Source organism: Pagrus major, chromosome 20 (assembly GCF_040436345.1).
Source record: "Pagrus major chromosome 20, Pma_NU_1.0".
Classification (NCBI taxonomy): Eukaryota; Metazoa; Chordata; class Actinopteri; order Spariformes; family Sparidae; genus Pagrus; species Pagrus major.
In genome coordinates this window covers 27,829,771-27,857,638 of record NC_133234.1, presented here as the reverse complement: position 1 = coordinate 27,857,638, position 27,868 = coordinate 27,829,771, and the positions used below count along the sequence as shown (strand labels likewise).

Genomic DNA, 27,868 nt, shown 5'->3' with positions numbered 1-27,868 from the left:
AGCTCTTCTTCTTACCTTTTGATCATATTGTTTATTTTATTACTATTATTATTGTTTATTGTTATTTTGAACTGCCCTCTGGCTGCTGTGACGCACAAATTTCCCAGTTTGCGGGACTAATAAAGCAATTCTGGTTCTGATTCTGATTCTGATAACGAGCCAATAAACACTGCGTTTATATTTGTTTCCAGCAGGGGGCAGAAACACTCTGCTGCTACATGACAGAGTAGAAGAAGAGAAAGAAGACGAAGAAGAAAAGGTCGCGAGAAGCAGCTGCAGGTATCAGACAAACACACACACACACACACACGTAACTCCACGGTCCGAACCTTTCATTGATTATTTGTTTGTGGATCATTTTACACCAAACTTCATTCAAAATCTGCCGAGTTAAGATCGCCTTTCTTTCTGTGGGATCCCAGAACAGCCTACCCACTCTGTGTTTCATGTCAGCAGACATGTGGTTCAGCAGAGACCACGAAGCCAAAGTCAAACGTTCATTATTGTTTCACACAGACACAACTCAGAACCTGCTGGGGGAGGCGTATCATAACAACATGGTATGTATCTGTTGAAGTAAGAGCAGACTGGGTGATTAAATATGCGCCGAATTTACCTGAAGAACCTCGAGAATTACATGTATGTCTGAAATGTTATTGTTATGAGATATGTGCTTAAAGGAAACAAAAAAGTTTTAAATGAAACATTTTTGAAGGGGGTTCGGCTCTGTTGTCTCTGCATACATACAACTTATTTGATGCAGGTTGTTTATGGTAGTTCTGTCTGAAGGACAATTATTCAAGTAAGAAAGCTTTGAAAACTGGATTCAGTACTCTTGTTAGAGATGTGACGGTTTGTTCTGATGGTGGCGCTGGAACAAAGGTCAGAGTCATTAAAGTCTACATGGTTCATCCTCTGAAGAGCAGGAACAGAAACATCCAGTCGGTCCGACAGCAGGTTTCTAAATGATGAAGGGAAAAAGGTTGTGATGTATTTTGTTTCCTGTTATCTGTCTCTAGGCAGTCCAGTCCAGTGCAGTCCAGTCCAGTCAGTCCAGTCCAGTGAGTCCAGTCCAGTCCAGTGAGTCCAGTCCAGTCTAGTCCAGTCCAGGCCACATTGGTCCAGTCAAGACTGGTTGAAGTGGTTCAGAGTGCCGGCCATGTTCAGACCTCTGAAGATCCTCCTGTCTGCCACAAAGTGTCCTCCGACCCGCTGCTGCTCCAGCTTTGTCTCCAGGATGAGGTTCAGTATCTAACTAGTAGACTGATTGATTGACTGACTGACTGACTGACTGACTGACTGACTGATCACTCCATCCTCTCAGGTACATGAACAGGCTGAAGGAGGATGATGAAGCAAGTTCTGCTGCGCTGCAGAACTCTCACATTTACCTGTTCCACCGTCTGTCTCCTCTCCTGCGACGCACCGAACATGGAACCTTCAGGACGGCAGCACTGATGTGCTCAGGTACAGAACCGCAGAACCACAGAGAACATCAGGTACAGAACCACAGAGAACATCAGGTACAGAACCACAGAGAACATCAGGTACAGAACCACAGAGAACATCAGTAACAGAACCACAGAGAACATCAGGTACAGAGCCAACCAGAGAACTTAAAGTATATAACCATTAGTACAGATCCAAGGGAAGGGAACCACAGGTAGAAAATGGCAATTAGAGAACCTCATACAGAACCTGAAGAATACAAGCAAAGGACTGAAAGGAACATTCAGAGAACTGCAAGTACAGACCCGAAAGCCACAAGCAGAAAACTTAAAGTATAGAACTATGAGTACAGATCCAGAGAGAACCACAGGTAGAGAGTGCAAAGACTAGAACATCAGGTACAGAACCTGGAAGAGAACCACACAGAAAGAACTTAAAAGCAGAACAACCGGTAGAGAACTCCAAGTACAGACACTCAGAAAAGTGACTACAGTTGGAGAGCTTCAGTGTCACATGGAGAACCTGGCAGAACCTCAGGTAGAGAACCCAAACTCAAACACTGCTGAAGCACATCTGTGTTTTGTGTTCCAGATGTTCAGTCGATCCTGGAGAGACTCGGTTCAGACAGATCCCTGCTGAAGGAGTCGGTTCTGATTGGCTGCTCTGAACAGAACCAGGTCCAGTTCTGTCTAGACGTCGGTAAGAACACATCAAATCCAGAATACTGTGAACTCACATATACACCTTTTTTACCAAGGCGGGTCAGGCTCTGGTTCGGAGCCAGGAAATCTGGTTCCAGAGCAGCACCAACACTGCTGGTCTAGAGCAAAGAACCACATACGTCAGGGGGGGCCAACAGAACCTGCTCAGCTGAGTTCTACAGTTCTAACGATGGCAGACGTGTACAGTGACTGAATGATGTGACCACAGTGGCTCTCATGTCGGGGAAAACAAACTGGTTCTTAAAAGGTTCACAGGTTGAACCAGCCCAGAACCAGCACTTGGTTCACTTTGGAGGCATCAGTGAACAGACCCTGAGTGCAGCAGTGTGCACTGGTGGAGGGTTCTATAAGTTCTAAGGTTCTGGTCTGTGTCTGGTGCTGTAGGAGACCTGGATCAGGCAGCAGTGGAGGAAGAGTGTGAAGGAAACTTTATTGATCTGAGGAAAGCCTTCTTCCTTCTGACGGGACCAGAGGCTCCCCTAGTGGCCAAGGTGTGTAACTACAGCTGTACAGAAGGTTCTGCAGGACATCTCAATAATATCGACTCTTTTATTAAAAGTAAAGAAAAGTTTCCAGTCCAAATGTTCAGCAGCTTCAGAGTCACGTCAGCTCCTCTGTTGGGTCCTGCAGGGTCAGGCTCTGCTGCGCTGGCATCAAACCAGCGGCTTTTGCAGTGCCACGGGCCAGCCGACCCAACGCAACCAGGCAGGAAGTCAGAGAGTCTGCAGCAGCAGCGGGATCGTCTACTATCCCAAGGTAACAGAACCAGATCTGAGCCAGATCCAAACCACCTTATTCCACCCGTTTATAGCCCCAGTCCTCACTGGTTCCTGACTGGTTCCTGACTGGTTTCTCCTCGTCCTCCTCCAGATGTCTCCAGTGGTGATCGTCCTGGTGTCTGATGGGAAACGGTGTTTGTTGGGTCGACAGCCGTCCTTCCCTCGAGGGATGTTCAGCGCTCTGGCTGGTTTCTGTGACATGGGTCAGTGTAACCTGTCGAAACACACACCTGTCTGGCCACCTGGTGTCATGTCTGTGTTCCTATTGGACCAGCCTGTTTCCTGTCTGTCTCTCTGTGGTTTCTTCAGGTGAGACTCTGGAGGAGACTGTGAGCAGGGAGGTGGCGGAGGAGGTGGGTCTAGAGGTCCATAGTATCTCCTACAGCTCCTCACAGCACTGGCCGTTTCCGCACAGCTCCTTCATGCTGGGCTGCCACGCCTCCATTAGCCCCGCCCACACTCAGGTGAGTTAGAATGAAGGTGTTTAAAAGGTTAAAGCCACCAAACATGTAAGTATCAGGTAGAGATCCTGTGAACTGAAGAGCACTGAGCCCTCAGGTGCCTCAGCTGCAGGTGAACAGGTAGCGATGTGTCACGTGACCTGCTGTGCTGTTTGTCGTCCAGTTAAACGTGGACCGCACAGAGCTGGAGGACGCTCGCTGGTTCAGCCTGGAGGAAATCACCTCCGCTCTGCAGGTAAAGACTCCACCCAGGAGAGGCGACCCCCCCGTCTGCTGGCTTCCTCCAAAACACGCCATCGCCAACCGCCTCATCACAGAGTGGACGGACCGTCAGCGACGCGGCGAGGAGGAAGAGTAACGGAGTGTGAACAGTCTGGAGGTCACGTGACGTCCTGAAGGACTTCTTTATAATCAGCTGACATGATTAACAGGTTTTCACACTGGACAGGTGAGGTGAAGGTACAGGTGCACACAGGTGAGGTAACAACAACAACAGGAAGTCAGTTATTGTAGTTTGTCAGCAGGTGGCGCTGCAGCAGAGACACAGCTGCTGGAGGAGAGGACTCCTGTATGACCTGTCCTGGAGACGTTGCCGTCCAATCAGAACATGTTTAGATTCAGTGTGACGTCACTTCTGATGACATCATTGTCTTTGATGTCATCACAATAAACGCCCATTAATCCATTTAGAAATCAAACACTGCAGAACTCAAAGTAATCTATTACAGACAGCAGCAGCTCAGCTGAATGGACCCAGTGTGATGAAGCTGACTCACTGGATCCATTATAGTTGCTCTGTTCTGATCCGACTCAAACTAAATAAAAATGTGATTTGTTCCAGTCACATGATCGTCAATGAATAAGAACTCCTGATTGGTCGATCAGATCTCCTGCTGAGAAGTTAATTTAGCTGTTGCTCAAAATAAAGTTTTTAAATGTACAAACGGCTCATCTGAAGACCATGAGAGCTGCTAGAAAGCTACAGAACAGGGACAGAATGGACGCTTCAGTGATGTTATATCATTAATATTGTGTCTGTAATCGTGTTGATAACATTTCACCTGTAAACACAAGAACTACCTCCGACATGTTGGTTTACACTTTAATGAATCTGTGTATCATATTTTAATAAAACTGAGTGAGTCAGTCGGCTCAAACAAACAGGTTTGTCTCATTCAAACGGGAGTCAATGAGTCACATGACCTGGATTGTAAACAAATGCTGATTTTAATTGAAAATTGAAATTAATTAAAAAAATAAAAGACACTTCCTGTCCGACCCGGAAGTGAAAACGGAAACATGTCCAGTAGCTTCTGTCTCCGGTACTTTGTTGTTAGCTAGATAATAGGCTCGTTGGAGATGAACTGCGCCTCGCCTGGAAGGAGGACGAGTCCAGGCGGCAGCAGCAGGGCCGGTGACAAAAAGCTGCAGTCCAGTCGGACAGTTTCCAGCCGCCGTCAAAGAAAATACAGGAAGTCACAGAAATATTTACCTCCTGTTAGATCCACCTGTAGTTTGCAGAACATGTTCGGAGAGCTGTGGCTGAAGAAACTGAGGCAGAGATCCCTTCTCTTCCACTTTGCACATAAATCCCACTGTGTTCATCCTCTTAATGGGCAGATGTGGTGTGATTTTTACTATTTAATCTCACAAATGTAACAAATAGAAATACAAACTTTGTACCAATGAATTGATCAGACTTTTTAGGTTCACGGTTTTGAGGTCATACAAAGTGGATTTTTCTAAAATGATAACTACTTTTCACTGTGGTCTAAATGTGTCAATCATAACTTTTTATTTGTTTAAGATGCCACTGTTGTGATTGAGGTGAGAATCAGAACGACTGGGCCGATGTGCTCTTGGAAGTCATATTTATTGAATAAAAGATGCCTACAAAGTAGATTTATGTAAAGGCGCTGTCATTTATTAATCATACAATCCCTGAATGTAAGAAACTGAACTACTGAATTAACAGTCAGAACGTCCTCACAGCTGCATATAGAGGCTACACATGGGGAGGACGAGCAGCAAAGGTTTCTTATCATCTGTATTTACTGATGTATTTATATGTGTAATTATATACAGTATATATGTGGGAATATGTGTGTATCTGCATTGTTTTCTATCCTTTGTTCTTTCTGTTGCCTTGTGAAGCACTGATTGCTCGTTCTGATAAGTGTCATATAAATAACCTTTATTATTATTATTATTAATATTATTATTATTGTTATTATTATTATTGTTATTATTATTATTGCCAACCACACACAATATGTTAACAGATCAAACCTTCATTGCACAGCAGGAGCTTCCTATAATCCAGCATTAAGTATATAAATAGTCCAAACTAAGAGCCAATCAGCTCTCTGATCAGGCGTTTCCCATCATGCCCTGCGGCGCCTTGATCTCGTGAGGTTATCGTTGCCGGCGCGTGCATGACGTCAGAGCAAGTCGGGATCAAGTCGGACACATCGAACCGGCGGTGGTTCGGGTTCGGGTTCGGGTTCTGGTTAGTGGTCGCCGGGGATCGATGCTGCGGAGTCCTGGCGCAGCTCGAACTGTCAGTTATTCACTTACAAAGTGTCACTTTTATTAATTTTATCTCATTAAACTGAAACAAACAGTCCCGCTGATGTTCCGCTCAGCTAGTTAGCATTAGCAGTTAGCCGCAGTTAGCCGCAGTTAGCCGCAGTTAGCGGCCGCAGTCAGCGGGCAGGATGAGCTCCTCTGCGGCTCTACACACGCAGCTGGCCGCCGTCATGGAGTCTCTGGTCCACGCTGCGGTGGCGGAGCTGAAGAAACTGGCGGAGGACAGCTCGGCCTTCCTGCTCAGCCTGGAGGTCCGGACCGGCGGCACCGGAGAGGAGCCGCCTCTGACGGCCGCACTGGAGGTCGACACCCAGGAGAAGCTGGTGAGCAGCGGGGCGGCTGGACCTGGTCTCTGCTGGACCTGGTCTCTGCTGGACCCGGGTCTCTGCTGGACCTGGTCTCTGCTGGACCGGGGTCTCTGCTGGACCGGGGTCTCTGCCGGACCTGGTCTCTGCTGGACCCGGTCTCTGCTGGACCCGGTCTCTGCTGGACCCGGGTCTCTGCTGGACCTGGTCTCTGCTGGACCCGGGTCTCTGCTGGACCTGGTCTCTGCTGGACCCGGGTGTCTGCTGGACCCGGGTCTCTGCCGGACCTGGTCTCTGCTGGACCTGGGTCTCTGCGTGATCCGCTTCTTTTTAAGTTTAAGCTCGATGTCTGTCAAAGATTCAAACATGTTTTTCGGTTCCATCCAAAACAAAAAAAGATGACATATTTTCCTCCTGTTCACAAAAAGCACCGTCGACATTAACGCCCTCAGATCTGGAGATGATTGACAGGATCAACTGAGTTATGATCTTAAGAGAAACTTCTTTATCTTGTCTGTGACACAGTTTCTGCTGCCTGAAGTCCACGAGTCCAGTTCATGCCGATACATTTTGAGTCCCAGAGCAGTTCAGCTGGTGGGGTTATAATTTCTTGGCAAAGTTTCCTTATATGTCTATTGGTGCATTTTTTGTCTGTTAAATTTATACCATCTAACATTAAATGTGCCTCAGAGTGAGATTTATCTGTGGTCGACCATCTGCTCGTCACATCAACAGCTCTGCAGGTGCAGCGTCAAATGTTTTGGCAAATTCTTTAGGTGGAACAGGAACTTTATACTTTTTTAAAAACTCAGTGTAGTTGTACAAATGTTCATTTTCATTAAGATATTTTGGTCAAACCATCTCTTGAAAAACAAAGATTTGTTCTTATATTGAATACTTTGATTATTCCAGATCAGACACGTGTGGTGAAAAATGATGTTTGTGGACGAACAATCAAGAAAGTAAAGCTTGTTTGTGAGAACTTGACAGGAAGTTTATCAACACTATAATAACAGTTTAAAAGAAATTCAATCCCCCGATCTTCTTGAAAATAAGTTCTGGTATAATGCACCGTAATTTCCTTTTTCCCTGCAAATACCTCCATCTCATTTTTCCATATAAAGTCGAAAATTTTCGTGTCAGTCTGTTTAACTTTTTTTGGTGGAACATCCGATACCACGGCTGTAGACCAGCGACAAAACCCTCCACTTTCTGATGACAACATTCGTCCACTGATCGACAGATCTCTAAATCGCCACATATACTTTTTACAAAAAAAATTCAATCAGTTGATTAAAATTCAAGTCAACCTTTTTTCTTGATTCTTGCAGATCTTAATGCCCAGATATGATACAACGTCTTTAATACAAATACCTTCTATTTCTGTCAGGTTATTCAGTCACTTTTTAATATTAACCTTCAAACCTGACACCAGAGAAAATGCATCCAGACAGTCAGTTGCTTTTTTTACCTCCTTTTCATTCATTCTTTAGCTCATCTGCTAATTGACAACATTTCAATTGACTTTCTGCAGGTTGAATGCCTCTAAAATAATCTTTATTAATGTGAGGTGCCATAGTTTGCATGATTAGTAGAAATAAAAAGGTGCAGTGGGGTCTCCTTGTTTAATGCCTCTCTCTATACTGAAGCTACGGGTGGTTCCACTTAACAGCTTCACTGAACTGCTGCGCCTTTTATATAATGTCTGAATTGCAGATTTAAAATAAGAGCCAAAACCAAAAAAGTCCAAGGTATTAAACAAGAAAGAGTGTTCTGTGGTATCAACAGCTTTATGGTAATCTATGAATAGTATAAGGCTGTTGTCATCAATAAATTCATGGTAGTCAATTAAATCAAGAATTAAACGAACATTATTGCTTATATATCTACCACTCATAGATCCAGACTGGCAATCATCAATAATTGTTTGAAGACAGGGTTTGAGCCTTTGAGCAAAAATAAGTGATAATAATTTAACACCATTATTAATTAAAGTGATTGGCCTCCAATTTTCAATACACACTGGGTCTTTCCCAGGTTCGGGCATTAATGTAATGAGGCCTTGAGACATAGATGGCGGTAGTCTCCCATAGACAGTCTCCCATAGACAGTCTCCCATAGACAGTCTCCCATAGACAGTCTCCCATGGACAGTCTCCCGTAGACAGTCTCCCATAGACAGTCTCCCATAGACAGTCTCCCATAGACAGTCTCCCATGGACAGTCTCCCCATAGACAGTCTCCCATGGACAGTCTCCCATGGACAGTCTCCCATAGACAGTCTCCCATAGACAGTCTCCCATGGACAGTCTCCCCATAGACAGTCTCCCATGGACAGTCTCCCATGGACAGTCTCCCATGGACAGTCTCCCATAGACAGTCTCCCATAGACAGTCTCCCATGGACAGTCTCCCGTAGACAGTCTCCCATGGACAGTCTCCCATAGACAGTCTCCCGTAGACAGTCTCCCCATAGACAGTCTCCCCATAGACAGTCTCCCATGGACAGTCTCCCATGGACAGTCTCCCCATAGACAAAGCTTCCTTATAAACATTGAACAAAAATATCTGAAGTCTGGGGGGCGGCAGCCTTCGAAGCATTTGAAGGCCAATGACGTCACAACGCCGCCCCAATACGAAGGCTCCTTCAAATGCAGCCTTCATTTCCTCTTTCTGGAGGACGCACCGCTACTGTCCTTCGCGGCCTCACATATCCCAAGATCCTTTGCGCACCGCCGCTCAGTCCCGAAACAGAAGAGGGAAAGAAAGAGAAAATGGCGACAAAGTGGCGCAGACTGACATTTAAATGTGAGTCTTGGGTTCATACTCGGTTTTTAGTCATTTGAACATCCAACGCCAGATGTGTTAAACTTCAGGGGACTATAAAACCTCCACATTTCAACTTTCAGTTAAAATACGTGACGCTGGTGATGCTGTGGTAAATATAGTTGTTATTCACCAATGGGTTAATGTTTATTTTGTAATGTTGATAATTCAATTTACATTTGACACATCCTTTGCCGCGTCCTTGAAGGCTGCAGCCCCTGAATTGGGACACAGCCTCAGTCACAAACCAGCTCTGATTCACACGTCATGTTCAGAGACTGGATCTGTCCTGAGGCTGAGTGAAGCCAGGTTCAGGTTTCAACACAGTGACACCTGGTGGCTGGTAGGACTTCCAGCAGCTGTCAGTCTGACCTCTGACCTCTGACCTCTGACCTGTGTCAGGTGCACTTCGCCTCCTTCCTGGAGACTCTGGGGCAGCAGGCGCTGGGGAAGATCATGAAGATCATTGATGAAGCCAAAGTGCTGCTGAAGCAGGAGTCCAGGAGGAGCCGCAAGCCTGAGACCACCCTGTCTGACGCCATCAACGAGGCTCGTATTGGTACGTACACAGGCCCCGCCCCCACCAATGAACACACCAATCAGGGAAGGCAGCACACGATGATGTCATACTAACGCCACGTGTGATTTGTCTGTGACAGTAGCCGAACACTCGTACGGACTCCCACTGAAGAGGTCCAGGAACAAGAGAAACACTCAGGTAAGACCCTCCTCACCTGTTCATCGTGATGCGTTCACTGACCTGACTGTAACGTCTGTACGTTGTGTCATCACAGAACAAACCAGAGGAACCAACAGGAAATGAAAATCCGTCTGTCCTCACCGTCACCGTTAAAGACAAGCAAGATGATAACGACGACCCCGGAGCCGTCGCTGAGAGTGAGTACCTGATCAATATCTGATCAATACCTGACCGATCAGATCTCAGCCTCTGTTTGCTGTTGATTCACCACTTCCTCCATTTCTTTCACATTAAAAGTCTCCCGTTGTTCATGGGACAATTTTTTGGGTCTATTTTACTTCAACACAAACAAACAAACAAACAAACCGATTATTTTGTGACATCAGACAGAATCAGTGTGAAAGAAACAAAATAAAAGCCGGAGTCCTCGTCTGTCCTCCGTCCTCTGTTCTCCGTCCTCTTTCCTCTCTCCTCTGTCCTCCGTCCTCTTTAAACTGTGTCCTTCACAGAGTGTTTTTCTCTCCAGGCGCTGAAGCTGCTCAGCTGCTGACCTCTGACCTCCAGCTGCTGCAGGAAGTTTCCAGCATGTCAGAGTTTGTTCAGCAGAGTCAAAACCTGAAACCTCCAAAATCGTACGAGTGTCCGCAGTGCGGCCGGAGTTTCAGCCGGCGGATGTCCCTGAAGAAGCACTCGATGATCCACAGTGGAGAGAAGCCGTTCTCCTGCAGCGTCTGCAGCCGAGCCTTCACGGACAATCACCAACTGAAGATCCACATGAGGACGCACACCGGGGAGCAGCCATACAGCTGCGACGTGTGCGGCCGCCGCTTCAACGTGCTCCAGAACCGGAACCGCCACAGAAGCACCCACACCGGCAAGAACTTCCTGTGCAGCGTCTGCGGGAAAACCTTCACCCGCACCGCCGGGCTGAAAGCACACGAGGTTGTCCACACCGGAGAGAAGCCCTTCAAATGTGACGAGTGCCCCAAAGCCTTCCTCCACGGGCTCAACCTCAAGAAGCACCAGAGGCTCCACCACGGCGAGGAGCCACACAGACGCCAGTACAGCAAGAGGTTCAGCTGCGAGCTCTGCGGGAAGAGCTTCCACCACACGCTGCACCTGAAGATCCACCTGAGGGTCCACACGGGCGAGCGTCCCTACAGCTGCGAGGAGTGCGGCAAGGCGTTCAGCCAGCAGAGCAGCCTGATCACACACCGCCGCACGCACCTGAGAGAGAAGCCGTACTCCTGCAGCGTCTGCAGCCGCGGCTTCAGTCAGCAGTCCAGTCTGAGGGGTCACATGAGGACCCACACCGGGGAGAAGCCCTTCGTCTGCCAGGTGTGCGGCCGCGCCTTCAACCAGCAGCAGAACCTGCACCGCCACGCACACACCCACAGCGGCCAGCTGTTCATCTGCGGCGTGTGTGGGAGGGGCTTCACCCGCACCGGCAGCCTCAGAACACACCAGCTCCTCCACTCGGGTCAGAAGCCCTTCACATGTGAGCGCTGCCCTAAAACCTTCCTCCACGCCGTCGACCTCAGGAACCACCACAGGAGCCACACCGGCGAGCGGCCGTTCAGCTGCGACGTCTGCGGGAAGAGCTTCATCCAGGGCAGCCACCTGAGGAGGCACAGGAAACACGTCCACGCGGGGGGGCGGAGTCAAGCCCAGGACCGCCAACCTGTCCCCCTGTTGGGTCCGGCTGTGTGAGACTCCTGGTCGACCCATTGGCTCTCAGGTTCTCAGTGTTCAGAGGAAACTGGACGTTAAACTCCTGCTGACCGCTGATATTGGCCCCGCCCACTGACATACTGCCTTCTGATTGGGTGAAGCCATGACTTTAAGTTCTGTTTCTGAATGGTCCTTAAATGTGTAAATATGCACACTGTTGTTTTTGTAGATTATTTTATCATCTGTTCAGATAAACATCTGTGTCACATCTGTCAGCCTGAGTCACATGACACCTTTAATGTCTCATCACATATTAATTTATTCAGTTTACATGTTATATTTATTATAATCTTTTATTTATTATAATCTTTTACAATGTGACTGATCACCGGTTCACAAAGTTTGAAGAGCCTCATGAATAATAACAATACAAAATGAATTATAACAATACAAAGGGGATAACTATAAAGAACTCAGGCACAAGTCATGAGCAGGAAATAATGTTTATATTTATGAGTTTTTCTGTTTGTCAATATTAATTATTATATACTAGATATCAAAAGAGGGACTTCTGAGACAGAACTTCTACCCAGTACAATAAATTTAATATAAGAGGGCTAAAGAGGGATGCTGAGGTTTTGTGTATGCGATATACATATATATGTATAAATATATATATATATATACACATATATATGTATATGTGTATATATATGTATATGTGTATATATATATACACATATGTGTATATATATACATATATGTGTATATATACACATATACATATATATGCACACATATATATGTATATGTGTATATATATATACACATATGTGTATATATATACACATATGTGTATATATACACATATATGTGTATATATACACATATATGTGTATATATACACATATACATATATATGTGTGCATATATATGTATATGTGTATATAAACATGTGTGTATATATTATTTCATATTTTTAAATGAATAGATTTTCAAAATGAATTGCGTGTTGACACTGAGGGAACAGATGTTTAGCAGCTTCTGCACATCAACACATCATATAAATAAAATAATCCACAACAATAATTAGAGTAAAAGAAGAAGAAAACAACACAACTCTCTGTTAAAAAACAAAAACGTTTTATTCATTTATTACAAGTATTAATACGTTAATTTATATTAATGTTCATGAATGTAAACAACGGAAACAGTTTCCTGTTCGACCCGGAAAAGAAGTGAGAAACACTTCCTGTAGCTGCTGTCGCCCCTGGTTAGCTGTTAGCTGTTAGCTGTTAGCTGGCTAATGTCAGAGTAAAGCGTCACTTTTATTCAGTTTATGTCATAAAAACAAACTGGAACTGATCGAACTCACCTAGTCTCATAGTTATTCACTTACAAAGTGTCACTTTTATTAATTTTATCTCATTAAACTGAAACAAACAGTCCCGCTGATGTTCCGCACAGCTAGTTAGCATTAGCAGTTAGCCGCAGTTAGCCGCAGTCAGCGGGCAGGATGAGCTCCTCTGCGGCTCTACACACGCAGCTGGCCGCCGTCATGGAGTCTCTGGTCCACGCTGCGGTGGCGGAGCTGAAGAAACTGGCGGAGGACAGCTCGGCCTTCCTGCTCAGCCTGGAGGTCCGGACCGGCGGCACCGGAGAGGAGCCGCCTCTGACGGCCGCACTGGAGGTCGACACCCAGGAGAAGCTGGTGAGCAGCGGGGCGGCTGGACCTGGTCTCTGCTGGACCTGGTCTCTGCTGGACCCGGGTCTCTGCTGGACCTGGTCTCTGCTGGACCGGGGTCTCTGCCGGACCTGGTCTCTGCTGGACCTGGTCTCTGCTGGACCCGGTCTCTGCTGGACCTGGTCTCTGCTGGACCGGGGTCTCTGCTGGACCTGGTCTCTGCTGGACCCGGGTGTCTGCTGGACCTGGTCTCTGCTGGACCTGGTCTCTGCTGGACCCGGGTGTCTGCTGGACCCGGGTCTCTGCTGGACCTGGGTCTCTGCTGGACCCGGGTCTCTGCTGGACCTGGTCTCTGCTGGACCCGGGTGTCTGCTGGACCTGGTCTCTGCTGGACCTGGTCTCTGCTGGACCCGGGTCTCTGCTGGACCTGGTCTCTGCTGGACCCGGGTCTCTGCTGGACCCGGGTGTCTGCTGGACCTGGTCTCTGCTGGACCTGGGTCTCTGCTGGACCCGGGTCTCTGCGTGATCCGCTGGACATGTTTTAATATTTATTGATCATTATTATGAATTAATTTAGCTTCTGTAGTTCAGATCGAGTCAGATTAAAAGTCTGGTTTCAGTTTCTGTTCGGTGGAAATGAATTATATGTTGTCAGTGACGTCACATTAATAACAGTAAAACATGGTGATTATGAAACATTAGAATAAAGAAGAATCACTGTTATATTTGCTTCATCGTGTTGTTTAAAGATGTTTTGTCTCTGAACAGAAGAGACAGCAGACAGGCTCACTACAGTCCTCACAGGTTGGACTGTACCTGTAGTTCTGGTTCAGTTCTGGTTTGATGAGCTCACAAAGAAAAACCTCACACACAGAAACACACAATTATCTTTAATCTGTAATACATATCATCATATACTGCACAGTGCCTTACAGACAGGAATGATATTTATGACTAAGATTTGTTACGTTTAGTTTTTATAATATTTTAATATCATTTTTATTTGCTGTTGTCGATAATCAGGTGAAACAGTCTGACAGAGTATCTCAGAGTACCTGAAGAAACATCTGGTTCAGAGCTGATGTCAGAACATGTTGTCTCTGACCTGTGACCTGTGACCTGTGACCTCTGACCTGTGTCAGGTGCAGTTTGCCTCCGTCATGGAGACTCTGGGGAACGAGGCTCTGGGGAAGATCATGAACATTGTTGATGAAGCCAAACTGCTGGTGCAGCCGGAGTCAGTGAGAGGCAACAAGAGACCGCAGACCAGCGTCCTCAACATCCTCAACAACGCACGAGTCGGTATGTACACAGGCTCCGCCCCCCGCCAATAAAACACGCCAATCAGGAAGGCTGTGATACGATAATGATGTCATACTAACACGCCGTGTGATTTGTCGTCACAGAAGTGGAACATTCGTACGGAGTCCCACCTGAGCATTTAAACACGCACAGATCCACTCAGGTAAGACCCTCCTCACCTGCTCATCGTGATGCGTTCACTGACCTGACTGTGACGTCTGTACGTTGTGTCATCACAGACCAAATCAGAGGAGCCAGAGGGAAAAGAAAATCCATTTGTGCTGGCAGTCACCGTTAAAGACGAGCACGGTAACATCGACATCGGAGCCATCGCTGAGAGTGAGTACCTGATCAATATCAGATCAATACCTGATCAGATCAATATCTGTCCCATCAGATTCATTTGTCACCAGGTTTTGAATAAGAGGTTGAGGGTTAGTTCTGTCTGTTGTGAATCAGAGACAGATTTTAGTTTAATCTCTGTTTGTTCTTCAGGAGCTGAGGTTGAAGCTGCTGAGGTTGAAGCTGCTGAGGTTGAAGCTGCTGAGCTCGAGCCGTCTGAGCTCCAGATACACGAGGACGTTCCCAGCACACCAGGGTTTGTTCTGCAGAGCGTCACGTGGAAATACTTAATGTGTAAGGCCTGCGGGAAATCCTTCACCTCTCAGAGCAACCTGAAGGCCCATTACCGCATCCACACGGGCGAAAAGCCGTTCAGCTGCAGCGTCTGCGGCCGAGCGTTCCGTCAGCGGCAGGGCATGCAGATTCACATGAGGACGCACACCGGAGAGAAGCCGTACGAGTGTCCGGAGTGTGGAAAGTGTTTCTCCAAACAGACGCAGCTCAAGACTCACGCTATCATCCACACCGGAGAGCAGCCGTTCAGCTGCGATGTGTGCGGCCGCCGCTTCAACCTGCTGCAGAACCTGCACCGCCACGCAAACACACACAGCGGGCAGAAGTTCTTCTGCTGCCGTCTCTGTGGGAAAGGCTTCACCCGCGCCGTCACGCTCAGATCACACGAGCTCATCCACACCGGACAGAAGCCCTTCAAATGTGAGCACTGCCCCAAAACCTTCCGCCACGCCGTCAACCTCAAGGCCCACCTGAGGATCCACAGCGGCGTGCGGCCGTACAGCTGCGAGCTCTGCGGGAAGAGCTTCCGCCAGTCGGTGAACCTGAAGATCCACCGAAGGATCCACACCGGCGAGCGTCCCTACAGCTGCGAGGAGTGCGGCAAGACGTTCAGCCAGCAGAGCAGCCTGATCACGCACGGCCGCGTGCACTCCAACGAGCGGCCGTTTGAATGCAGCTCCTGCGACAAAAGGTTCAACAACGCCAACAGCCTGAAGCTGCACCTGCGCATCCACACGGGAGAGAAGCCGTACTCCTGCGACATCTGCGGCAAGAGCTTCAGCCAGGGCAGCCACCTGAGGACGCACAAGAGACACGTCCACGCCGGCGGCAAGCAGTACATCTGTGACAAGTGTGGGAAGAGATACTCAGACCAACGCAACCTGAAGCTGCACAAGTGCAGCTACGCCTGAATGTAACCACAGCAGGGAGCTGTTCCATTAAATGTACAGTTTCTTTAATGGAGTTTGGAACAGTCGGGGAGAATTTAATGACTTGAACTGTTTATTACGAGATAGAGCACTAATTGTTGAAAGGGATTTTAACCAATCATTGCCAACACATGTTGTAGTGGGCGGGGCTTCTGCTTCAGTGACCTGAATGTCTCCAGTTTGTTCCGTCACTTTAAACTCTACCTCCTCTGAACCTCAGTGTCTGTTGCCAAGGAGACGGCGGTGCCTACAGCTGTGACGTCATGATGTAATTCATTAAAATGTCTGACTTCCTCAAAGATGAACCTGTAACTTCAGCTGCTTGACAGCAGAGTCTGAAGCTCTCTGATTGGAGGATTCTTGCAGTAAAGGTTTCTGGGAAATAACGTCTTCAGTCTGTGACCTTTGACCTCTCTTGGCTCAGTGTTGTTTAAAATCGTATACAATCATGTAAGAAACTCAGACATTTATGTCTGAGTTTCTGTCTGAGTGCACCAAACTCCATTAGATTTACGTCATATTTAGTCTGAACAGTTCATGTGAATACGATCCTGAACACACACCTGTACATACCTGATGTTAGCCCCGCCCACTGAAATACTGTATTCTGATTGGTAGAAGCCATGAATTTAAAGTTGTTTATCATGTTGATGATATTGTAAATGTGAACATATGCACATTGTTGCTTTTTATAATTTAATAAATGATATTTTTCATTTGTTTGGAATACAATTATAATAAAAGCACACAGAATATGAACTGTCTGTCTTAATGATGTAATCAGGATACATCACAAATATGTTTCAAACAAAAACTCATCTCATTTTATTCAACAGAATACATGTTTATACTAAATCCATAAATCAGCGTCAGTTTTTATAATTTTATTACAATAAAATGTGCTAAATACAATCAAACATACTGAGAACACACCAGGTCATATATGTATGTATATATATATGTATATATATATATATATATATATATAAATTTATCTATTTAATTATATAAATATATATATATATATATAAATTTATCTATTTAATTATATATATATATATATATATAATTAAATATATAAATTTATATATATATATATATATATATATATATAAATTTATATATAAATTTATATATGTATATACATATATATATATATATATATATATATATATATATATATATATATATATATATATATATATATTGTTTGAAATTTGAACCAAAGACTCAAGTGTTTGAGTCTTTGGTTCATTTTTGGACTTCAGAATAAGAGCATTTTGTAAAAACTGTATTTTTAATGGATTTTATTCTATTCATAATATAAACCTCCACGTCCACTCAACCATCTGACGTCACGCAGACGTAGCCTTCTGTACGTCACCGGATCTCTCAACATGGCGCCTCTCCGCCGCGAGCTCACCTGTCACCGCAGAGGATGAGAGCAGCGACACCACAGCGGAGCGACGCCCGAGGAGCGGCCGGACCGACCGACGCTCTGCCGGCCTGAGGGCTCCCTGCCCCGGTATGAGGCTGCGGGGCACCGCGGAGGAGGAGCCGCAGCCGGGTCTGATTGTTCCGAGCACCGCTGACAGAAGATCCAGAGAAGAGTCACCGACAACCAGAGCGGAAACCAGCGGGATCACCTTCAAAATAAGAGATATGTCACATCAAGACCGGAAACCGGCGGGGTCACCTTCAAAATAAAAGCTGTGATTTAACGGGACACCTGGATGACACATTAATGACGACCTTCAGAATAAAAGTGGAGAAACGTGTGTGTGCTGTCAGTCTGTGTAGTGTCACGCTGTCGATGTGTGAGTGAAATGGAAAGAAGTGATGAAGAGTCCTCGCCATGTTGTCATCATCACCCTGCCTCCTCTGCTGATGTCATCACCCGGGGTCATACTGTCTGTCCAGGTGGTCAGCGGGTCTCATGTGTAGGTGACAGCGAGGAGGTGGAGTCCAGGTCAGATGACGGCCTGCAAGGACCAATCAGAGACTGCTCTGATAATCAGGGGGCGGGGCTTAGTTCAAGAGATGATGTGAGTCTAAATATGGAGCTGCACCCCTCAGTGCAGGATGCCACTGAGGGGTCAAAGGTTAACCTCTGTCACAGACTGGAGGGTGATGGTCACTGTGGGGGCGGGGCTACAGGAGGCACCACCCCCTGCCTGGCTGAGCCCTCCTCTCAGGTAGTGAGCCTGGCCCCAGACTCTGACTCAGACACGCAGGAGGAGGTCATCTCTGATGATGACGCCTTCATCACGGAGCCAGGCGAGCTGAGACTCCCCACCGCTGCCACCGCCGCCCTGTCCAGGAACACGTTTGTGTGTGGTCGCAGGCAGAGCGCTCCAGGTCAGCTGGTGCAGGATGATGAAGAGTCTGAGCTGCAGTCCAGGAGACCGGGCATCGTCGAGTACTTCAGCAGGTGAGTCAGCTGATCAATACTGATCAATCATAGAGTCACTGAGTTTTACTTTCTTGGTGAACTGTTCCTTTAAATCTGTTTATTGTTAAAGACCCCTGATTGATTGGTTCAAATTAATTTGAATGCTAACAGGTTAGAGCGCCCTCTGCTGGAGGTCATCATCCATGTTTGTGGGAGTTCAGTTTTACAATTTAGTGTCATTGTGTTGAGTTGTTACAGGCTGATCTAACTGTGTGTGTGTGTGTGTGTGTGTGTGTGTGTGTGTGTGTGTGTGTGCAGCAGGAAGCAGCGGTCCGTCAGTCACAGTGTCGCTGGTTGGAAGCTGTTTGGTAAAGTTCCTCCCAAACAGAGTCCGTCCAAACAGGCTCGGATCATCCAGCAGGTACTGAGACAGTCAGCTCCTCTAATATGAAGTCATGTTGGACCTGCAGCACTCAGAACAGACGTCAGGATAGAAAACAAGTGTTTCCACAGGAGAACAGAACCTCTGGAGGAACTGAACGTGTTCCCACCAGAGGAACCACAAACAACAAATACAGAGTTTTATCTTGAAGCAGCTGATTGGTCAGAGTGTGTCTGATGTAACGCTGCCTTGTTTCCCTCCAGCAGAGAGCTGAGGTCAGTCTGAGCTCTCTGTCCTCTCCAGACCTCTCCAAGGTTCAGGTCCGAGGTTCAGGTCCGAGGTTCAGGTCCGAGGTTCAGGTCTGAGGTTCAGATCTGAGAGTAAGGTCTGAGAGTCAGGTCTGAGAGTCAGGTCTGAGAGTCAGGTCCGAGAGTCAGGTCCGAGGTTCAGGTCTGAGAGTCAGGTCTGAGAGTCAGGTCTGAGAGTCAGGTCCGAGGTTCAGGTCCGAGGTTCAGGTCCGAGGTTCAGGTCTGAGGTTCAGGTCTGAGAGTCAGGTCCGAGGTTCAGGTCCGAGGTTCAGGTCCGAGGTTCAGGTCTGAGGTTCAGGTCCGAGGTTCAGGTCCGAGGTTCAGGTCCGAGGTTCAGGTCTGAGGTTCAGGTCTGAGGTTCAGATCTGAGGTTCAGATCTGAGAGTCAGGTCCGAGGTTCAGGTCCGAGGTTCAGGTCTGAGAGTCAGGTCTGAGAGTCAGGTCTGAGGTTCAGGTCCGAGGTTCAGGTCTGAGGTTCAGGTCCGAGGTTCAGGTCTGAGGTTCAGGTCTGAGGTTGAGGGCCGAGTCTCAGGTCCGAGGTTCAGGTCCGAGGTTCAGGTCTGAGAGTCAGATCTGAGAGTCAGGTCTGAGAGTCAGGTCCGAGGATCAGGTCCGAGGTTCAGGTCCGAGGTTTAGGTCTGAGAGTCAGGTCCGAGGTTAAGGTCCGAGGTTCAGGTCCGAGGATCAGGTCTGAGAGTCAGGTCCGAGGTTCAGGTCCGCGGTTCAGGTCTGACTTGTAACTGGAGGCAGAACTTCAGGAAACACAGACTGGTTCTGGTTCTGGTTCTGGTCTGTCTCTGACGGTTTGGACTCATCCCGTCTGTCAGTCACCTCTGTCTCTCTGGCTGTCTCTTGTTGTCATGGCGACTGAGGCGTATCTTGTGATGTCATTACAGGAGTTCGAGGCACGGCATGTCGTGGCCGGCAGCTCTCCTACCCATCATGCCGCAGGGCAGCAGAGCAGGAGGAAGGTGGAGTTTGAGCCGCTGTCGACCACAGCGTTGATCCTGGAGGACCGGCCGCCGTACGGATACTTCCTGTCTCTCTGTTGGTTGAACCACTTCCTGTCTGGTGGCCATTTTGTGTCCTGACCGTGTGTCTGTGTGCAGGAACCTTCCAGCCAAGTCAGCAGAGGAGACGCAGAGACACAGACTGCAGTACGAGCAGATGGTGGCCGGAGCCAAGAAGAGAGGTGTGTTTGATTTAACCCGCTGCACCTCCCACACGGGTGGAGCTTAACACAGGACATATAAACATACACACATCCCGAACACTCCTGTTTGTGTGTCAGAGCTGAAGGAGGTGCAGAGGAGGCAGCAGCAGATGAAGGAGAGGGTGAGACAGGAGGAGGAGATCAGCACCGCCACGCTGGTCTGGAACCAGAACATCCTGCCACACTGGGATACCATGTATGTGTGTGTGTGTGTGTGTGTGTGTGTCTGTGTCTGTGTCTGTGTGTCTTTTACCAATCTTTCTGTCTGCGGTGATGTCAAAGTGTGGTGATGTCAGAGTGTGGCGATGTCAGAGTGTGATGATGTCATAGTGTGTCTGTGGTGATGTCAGAGTGTGATGATGTCAGAGTGTGATGACGTCATAATGTGGTGATGTCATAGTGTGTCTGTGGTGATGTCAGAGTGTGGTGATGTCAGAGTGTGATGATGTCATAATGTGGTGATGTCATAGTACGTCTGTGGTGATGTCAGAGTGTGACGACGTCATAATGTGGTGATGTCATAGTGTGTCTGTGGTGATGTCAGAGTGTGGTGATGTCAGAGTGTGATGATGTCATAATGTGGTGATGTCATAGTACGTCTGTGGTGATGTTAGAGTGTGGTGATGTCATAGTGTGTCTGTGGTGATGTCAGAGTCTGATGATGTCAGAGTGTGGTGATGTCATAGTGTGTCTGTGGCGATGTCAGAGTGTGGCGATGTCAGAGTGTGGTGATGTCATAGTGTGTCTGTGGTGATGTCAGAGTGTGATGATGTCAGAGTGTGGTGACGTCATAATGTGGTGATGTCATAGTGTGTCTGTGGTGATTTCAGAGTGTGGTGATGGCATAGTGTGTCTGTGGTGGTGTCATGATGTTATAGTGTGTCAGTAGTGATGTCAGAGTGTGATGATGTCATAATGTGGTGATGTCATAGTGTGTCTGTGGTGATGTCAGAGTGTGATGATGTCAGAGTGTGATGATGTCAGAGTGTGGTGATGTCAGAGTGTGATGATGTCAGAGTGTGATGATGTCAGAGTGTGGTGATGTCATAATGTGTCTGTGGTGATGTCAGAGTGTGATGATGTCAGAGTGTGGTGATGTCAGAGTGTGATGATGTCAGAGTGTGGTGATGTCATAGTGTGTCTGTGGTGATGTCAGAGTGTGATGATGTCAGAGTGTGATGATGTCAGAGTGTGATGATGTCAGAGTGTGGTGATGTCATAGTGTGTCTGTGGTGTTTCAGGAGGTCGAGTCGTCGTGCGAGGGACCTGTGGTGGGGGGGTTTGCCCCCCAGCGTGCGAGGGCGGGTCTGGAGCCTCGCCATCGGGAACGAGCTGAACATCACTGCAGGCAGGAGACACGAGGACTCTGATTTATACTTAGGATAAAAAAACGTCATCAGAAAACCTTTTTTCTCCTTTTTGCTGTTCTTCATCTCAACCTTCGTCCTCCTCTTCCTCAGAGCTGTACCAGATCTTCCTGTCCAGAGCGAAGGAGAAGTGGAGGAGCCTCAGTGAGACAGAGACAGATGGTGAGAGACAGACAGGCTTCAAGATTTTAATGTGGATCACACTGAACAGGGATGACTCACCTGCTGATGTTTGCCTGCAGACGGTCCTGACTCAGAGTCCAGTCTGGAGCTGGTCACTCGGGACGTCTCCAGAACGTTCCCCTCGCTCTGTGTCTTCCAGAAGGTGGGACAGTGGAGCTCAGGACAGCAGAGACAAACAGAGACAAACAGTTAAATCACCACCTGTATAAGACACGATTGGAACTAAAGTCAGGCTTTTATTTTGTAGGGAGGTCCTTACCATGACCTGCTGCAAAGCATCCTGGGAGCTTACACCTGCTACAGGCCTGATGTGGGATATGTGAGTCACACACACACACACACACACTTGGTCGGAGGACTCGACTCTGACTCGTCTCCTGACATGAACTGCGTCTTTTCTCGAGTGAACTGAGACTCAACAAGGACTCGAGAGGGTAATGGACATGTGATGAGGGACTTCAGACTCCAGATTGACCAACCATTCACAACTGGGCTCACCTAGCAACGCACATGAAGGCCGGTTGGGTCAACGACTCACACGTGTCCTTAACAAGTCTGTAATGGCACTCCCATAGTCTGTACGGACACTCCCACACACTATGCGGACATTCCCGCCCCCTGTAAGGACACTCCCATACACTGTAAGGACACTCCCACACTATGTAAGGACACTCCCACACTATGTAAGAACACTCCCACACACTATGCGGACATTCCCACCCCCTGTGCGGACACTCCCATACACTGTAAGGTCATTCCCACACTATGTAAGGACACTCCCACACTCTGTACAGATACTCCCACACTCTGTAAGGACACTCCCACACTATGTAAGGACACTCCCACACTCCCACACTCTCTCAATTCAATTCAATTAAAAGGTACGGTGGCCCTGAGAGCTCACAGCACTGCAACTTAAGAAAACACATGCAAAAAGACGAAACACAAGCAAATTAAGAAAACATCTTCATCAATTTGACAACACATGGGCAGCATTTAGAAAACGCGCTGCAAAGACCACAACGCAACACATTAGAAAAAAGCGATGCAAATAGACAACAGAAGTGTTTCCAGAGGACACTTAAAAGTGATGCGCACGTCTGTTGTTGTTGACGCAGATTTTGGGTCACAGCACTATTAAGGTTCTCTTTCCGTTAGTGGTGTCAACAACAAGCGTGTCCGGACGTGTGCATCACTTTTAAGTGTCCTCTGGAAACACTTCCGTTGTGTTGCGGTCTATTGCAGCACTTTTTTCTAATGTGTTGCGTTGTGGTCTTTGCAGCGCGTTTTCTAAATGCTGCCCATGTGTTGTCAAATTGATGAAGATGTTTTCTTAATTTGCTTGTGTTTTGTCTTTTTGCATGCGTTTTCTTAAGTTACAGTGCTGTGAGCTCTCAGGCCCACCGTACAAAGGAGCTTTATTGCCATGAAAGTTTTAACAACAATGTTGCCAAAGCATCAAAACACAACTTGTCCAAACATTCGGACAGAACACAACAAATAACAACATGAACACAAACACAACACCAAGACTGATTTACATTAATTATATATACAGTATATACAGTGTGTGTGTGTGTGTGTGTGTGTGTGTGTGTGTGCCTGCGTGTGTGTGTGTGTGTGTGTGTGTGTGTGTGTGTGTGCCTGCGTGTGTGTGTGTGTGTGTGTGCCTGTGTGTGTGTGTGTGTGTGTCTCAGGTGTGCATGGTGACACATATTGGGCAGCAGGTGTGCCCTGTCTCCTTCTCCCAGGAGTATTTTAATGTTGAGAGGTGGTTCAGCTCTTTGAACTCTGAGATTACAGAGTTGAACTTGTTAAAATAAATGTTCCTGCTTTCGTTGAATGCTTTACATTGTAGGAGAAAGTGCATCTCTGTCTCAGCCTCACCTGTCCAGCAGCGACCACATGTTGTGTTGTCTTTTGGTTGCCGTGATTGTTTGTGTCTTCCTGTTTGGATGGTCAGTTTGTGGTCACTGAGCCTGTACTTGGTGAGCATCTGTCTCTGCTTCCTATCTCTGACAGCAGAGAGATGTTCTGCTCTTCATCGTCTCTTTTTAGGGCGAGATAACGTTCTGATCCACTTTGGCTTTTAGTTTCTTCTTTCCAATGTTCCAGGCAGGTTTCTTTACATTGTGTTATAATGTGCTTTACTCTGATTGGTGTTTGGAGAGCAGTGTTGTTGTGAGGCTGGTCAGACTGTCTGAGAGGGGGCGGTCAGCCTCAGTACCAGCTGACATAGGGGCTCTTTTCTGGGCTCAGCTCTTGAGTCTGGAGGCTTTGGAGTGGAGGGCGTCTCTGGCTGGATTTCAGCTGGTTAAAAGTTGAGCGTTCTCTGTTGGATGTTAATTATCAGTGGGTCTCTGCCTCATTCTGCTCTACATGCATTTGTTGGTGTGTGTCTGTGTGTGTGTAAAATGTGTCTGCTGAACTCTGCATGTAAAGACTCTGCTGGATGTTTGTCCCAGCGGGTTCAGCTCTGATGACTGAGTGGACCCAGACTTCACTACCGTACAGCGCAGTGGGCTGGATGACACTATCAAATATGTGAAGCCAGATTTTGACTGGAATTTGGAAATGATAAAATGTTCTCTTAATTGCATGTAGGGCTCTTCCAGCTGTTTCTTTTAGTGCGTTCACTGCCATGTTGAAACTCCTGATGCTGTAATGGTTATACCAAGGCAGCTATAACTCATGCTGCGTTCAATGATGTGATCATTTATGGTAAATTGGTGTTTGTTCTCCTCACATCTGGGGCGTTTTTGAAAGATCGTGACATTAGTTTTCTTCATGTTTACTGCCAGGGCCCAGTTCTGACAGTACTTTCCTACTATGTCCAGCTGCTGCTGTAGTCCTTGTTCAGTAGGAGACAGTAGAACAAGGTCATCAGCATAAAACAGAGACTTCACCTCTCTATCCAGGAGGGAGAGGCCAGGAGCAGCACATGGATCCAGCTCAACAGCAAGTTCATTTATATACACGTTAAATAAAGTCGGACTCATATTGCAGCCCTGGTGTACTCCTCTCCTCTGGGTGAAGAGTTCAGTCTGTTTGTCTCCAGTTTTAACAGCACACATATTTTCCAAACACATTGATTTAACCAGATGGTTCATGTTGCCCCCTGTACCACAGTGCAGGAGCCTGTAGTAGAGCCCTTCATGCCAAACAGAGTCCAAAGCTTTCTTGAAGTCAATGAAACAAGTGAATATTTTACCATCTTTTTGTTTGGTGAACATGTTTGTTAATTAAAGTGTGAAGGGTATATACATGGCGGTGGTGCGGTGTTTTGGGAGGAGGCCAATTTGACTTTTACTCAAGATGGAGTGTTCGTCAAGGAAATCCAGTTTTCTTTCATTCAGAATACTCCAGAATAATTTACCTGGAGCTGCTGACACAGAGGCCACGGTAGTTATCAGGGTCTGATGTGTCCCCACTCTTATGAATGGGGGAAATGAGCCCTTTGCACCAGATGTCAGGAAAACATCCCGACTGTAACACAGTATTGAACAGCTTTCACACTGCACCCTGCAGCTCTGGGCTGCTGCATCTGAGCATTTGGTTTTTAATGCTGTCTGGACCACAAGCTTTCCTCGGCTGGAGACATTTTGTCTGTGTGGTCAATTCTTCCCAAGTAATTGGGAAATCAAGCGGGTTTTGGTTGTCTTTAACTGTTTCTTCTAATGTTTGGAGTTTTTCTTGTATAATACACTGATCTGATCTGAATTGATTTGATTCTCTCTCTCTCTCTCTCTCTCTCTCTCTCTCTCTCTCTCTCTCTCTCTCTCCCTCTGGATGTCTCTCGCCCAGGTGCAGGGGATGTCTTCCATGGCGGCCGTGTTGGTCCTGAACATGGACGAGGTCGAAGCCTTCGTTAGTTTCTCAAACCTGATCAACAGACCCTGTCAGCTGGCCTTCTACAGAGTCCAGCACCAGCTGGTACCACACACACACAAACACACACATTTGCCAAATTACTACAGTCTAAACACAACCTGTCTGCCTGTCTCTCTGTCTCTCTGCCTGTCTGTCTGTCTGCCTGTCTGTCTATCTCTGTCTCTCTGTCTTTCTGCAGATGTTCAGGTATTTCGGGGCCTTCCAGATGTGCTTTGAGGAGACTCTTCCTCGTCTCTTCCTTCACTTCCAGTCTTCAGGTGTGACCCCTGACCTCTACCTCATGGACTGGTGAGTCTCCAGTCCAGACCACAAATAAAGTCCGCTTTAGAGGAGCAGACCAGCAGAGTCCAATAGGGTCCAATAGGGTCCTGAGAGAACCTTCTAGCCTAGCTTACGCAGAGACTGAAAGCTGGGGGAAGTCGTTAGCCTAGCTTAGCACAGAGACTGAAAGCTGGGGAAAGTCTTTAGCCTAGCTTAGCACAGAGACTGAAAGCTGGGGGAAGTCGTTAGCCTAGCTTAGCACAGAGACTGAAAGCTGGGGGAAGTCGTTAGCCTAGCTTAGCACAGCTCTATTAAGGTGAAAATTCAGGAAAGGAAGTCATGAAACTGGTGTGTAGATGAACATGAACACCCCTGAACACTGACTAACTCCGCCCCCTCAGGATCCTGTCTCTGTACACGAAGCCCCTCCCCCTGGAAGTGGCGTGCAGAGTTTGGGACGTTTTTTTTCGGGACGGCGAGGAGTTCCTGTTCAGGACCGCTCTGGGGATCCTGAGGCTCTACCAGGACGTCCTGCTGCACATGGACCTCATCAGCATCGGTGAGCAAACACCTCCCCTGTGGTCACCTCACTCACTCTGTAGCCAATCAGCTTCCAGAGGCATGAAACACCTGCAGATGACTTAAAAGAAGACTTGGTACTTGACTTTGACTCATCACAGGTGACTTGAGACTTGGCCTGCTTGATCTGAGACTTGATATTGACTCGTCTTGAACTTTGACTGGGACCTGGCCTCTCTATTGACGTGTCTGGACCGAGGATGTGACTTGGACTCTGTCTTTGGTCGACTTGAACTTGTTTCCGGTGACTTGAGACTCGATCACTGGTACAGAATCAATACATCTGGTGTGTGTCGTGTCGTCCTCCAGCTCAGTTCCTGTCCCGCCTCCCTGATGAAGAGCTGCTCTCTGATAGGCTGTTCTCCTGCATCTCTGCCTCGCCCATGCTGAGTGGGAACAGGAAGTGGAGTCAGGTGAGTCAGATGACAGACAGATGATCACTCTGAAGAAGAAATAAAATACTGAGTGAACTTTTGTTTTTGTGTCTCAGGTTCTGTCCTCCTGCAGAGACTCAGAGAGGAGCAGCAGCTGACCAGCTGGTTTTATTAATCAGCTCTGTTTATTGATCAGCTCTGTTTTTATTGATCAGCTGTCTGTTTTTATTAATCAGCTGTGTTTTTATTGATCAACTCTCTGTGTTTATTGGTTTCATTTACAGATGTGAACTGGATTTCAGTTTTTTTTATTTATAATTTTCCGTCTGAGCTTCTGTAACAAAACATTAAAAGATGAACAGAGTTAAACTGTAAACACTGAAACTAAATGAACAAACTCTGAGCTGCACATTGTTCCATTGACAGGAACCTCTTTATGTTACAAACTTTATTATAATTTCTGTAAGACACATGCTGGAAGACACTCACACTGATGAATGCAAATTAATATCTAGTGAACCTTCAAGTGACGAGCAGCTCAGATAAACAGGAACACACAGTTTTCAATAAAACACAATGATGAGTGAACATTAGAATGAACATTTGTGTTTGTTTCAGGGATTAACAACTCTTCTCTTGTTATTGTGTCACGTTACACAGTTTTGTCTGTTTTATTTGAATGTATATTATTGAAGCTGACTGTTGTACAGTTGTAATAACGACACACGGACGAACAGACCGTCTTTTCAGTGTTTTTCCTGGTGACATGTTTTGTGTAATAAAGACTTTAGAAACTAGTCCTGTGGCTGTTTGCTGTAATTCGACCTCCCGCCGCTGGGGTCGCTGTGGTGTCGCCAGAGGAGGAGT

The 27,868-nt window shown here is 47.0% G+C and overlaps 3 protein-coding genes across 4 annotated transcripts; all 3 read left to right on the top strand.

Annotated features, from left to right (window-relative positions):
• Positions 1–259: 259 nt before the first annotated feature.
• Positions 260–4,572, top strand: nudt13 (nudix (nucleoside diphosphate linked moiety X)-type motif 13). Of its 2 annotated transcripts, none has more exons than XM_073489722.1 (9): positions 260–279; positions 1,020–1,242; positions 1,325–1,467; positions 2,041–2,148; positions 2,556–2,662; positions 2,802–2,927; positions 3,042–3,153; positions 3,260–3,414; positions 3,575–4,572. In XM_073489722.1, the coding sequence occupies exons 2-9, from the start codon at positions 1,160–1,162 to the stop codon at positions 3,767–3,769; spliced, it is 1,029 nt and encodes a 342-aa protein (XP_073345823.1). In that variant the 5' UTR covers positions 260–279; positions 1,020–1,159; the 3' UTR covers positions 3,770–4,572. The 2 variants fall into 2 exon arrangements, with proteins under 2 accessions (XP_073345823.1, XP_073345822.1); XM_073489721.1 differs by lacking the exon at positions 260–279 and adding an exon at positions 306–560.
• Positions 4,573–6,044: 1,472 nt separating this feature from the next.
• LOC141015247 (uncharacterized) lies at positions 6,045–16,134 on the top strand. Its single transcript, XM_073489200.1, has 10 exons — positions 6,045–6,323; positions 9,532–9,688; positions 9,789–9,847; positions 9,924–10,026; positions 10,356–11,536; positions 13,005–13,211; positions 14,327–14,486; positions 14,591–14,649; positions 14,726–14,825; positions 14,982–16,134. The coding sequence occupies exons 1-10, from the start codon at positions 6,129–6,131 to the stop codon at positions 16,031–16,033; spliced, it is 3,273 nt and encodes a 1,090-aa protein (XP_073345301.1). The 5' UTR covers positions 6,045–6,128; the 3' UTR covers positions 16,034–16,134.
• Positions 16,135–17,415: 1,281 nt separating this feature from the next.
• Positions 17,416–27,798, top strand: LOC141015346 (TBC1 domain family member 12-like). The gene is made up of 14 exons (XM_073489383.1): positions 17,416–18,482; positions 18,762–18,864; positions 20,030–20,157; positions 20,243–20,325; positions 20,425–20,542; positions 21,588–21,694; positions 21,807–21,875; positions 21,956–22,038; positions 22,144–22,215; positions 25,701–25,829; positions 25,966–26,075; positions 26,450–26,607; positions 26,937–27,040; positions 27,118–27,798. Exons 1-14 carry the CDS (start codon positions 17,878–17,880, stop codon positions 27,157–27,159), a joined length of 1,911 nt encoding a protein of 636 aa, XP_073345484.1. The 5' UTR covers positions 17,416–17,877; the 3' UTR covers positions 27,160–27,798.
• The last annotated feature ends 70 nt before the right edge of the window (positions 27,799–27,868 follow it).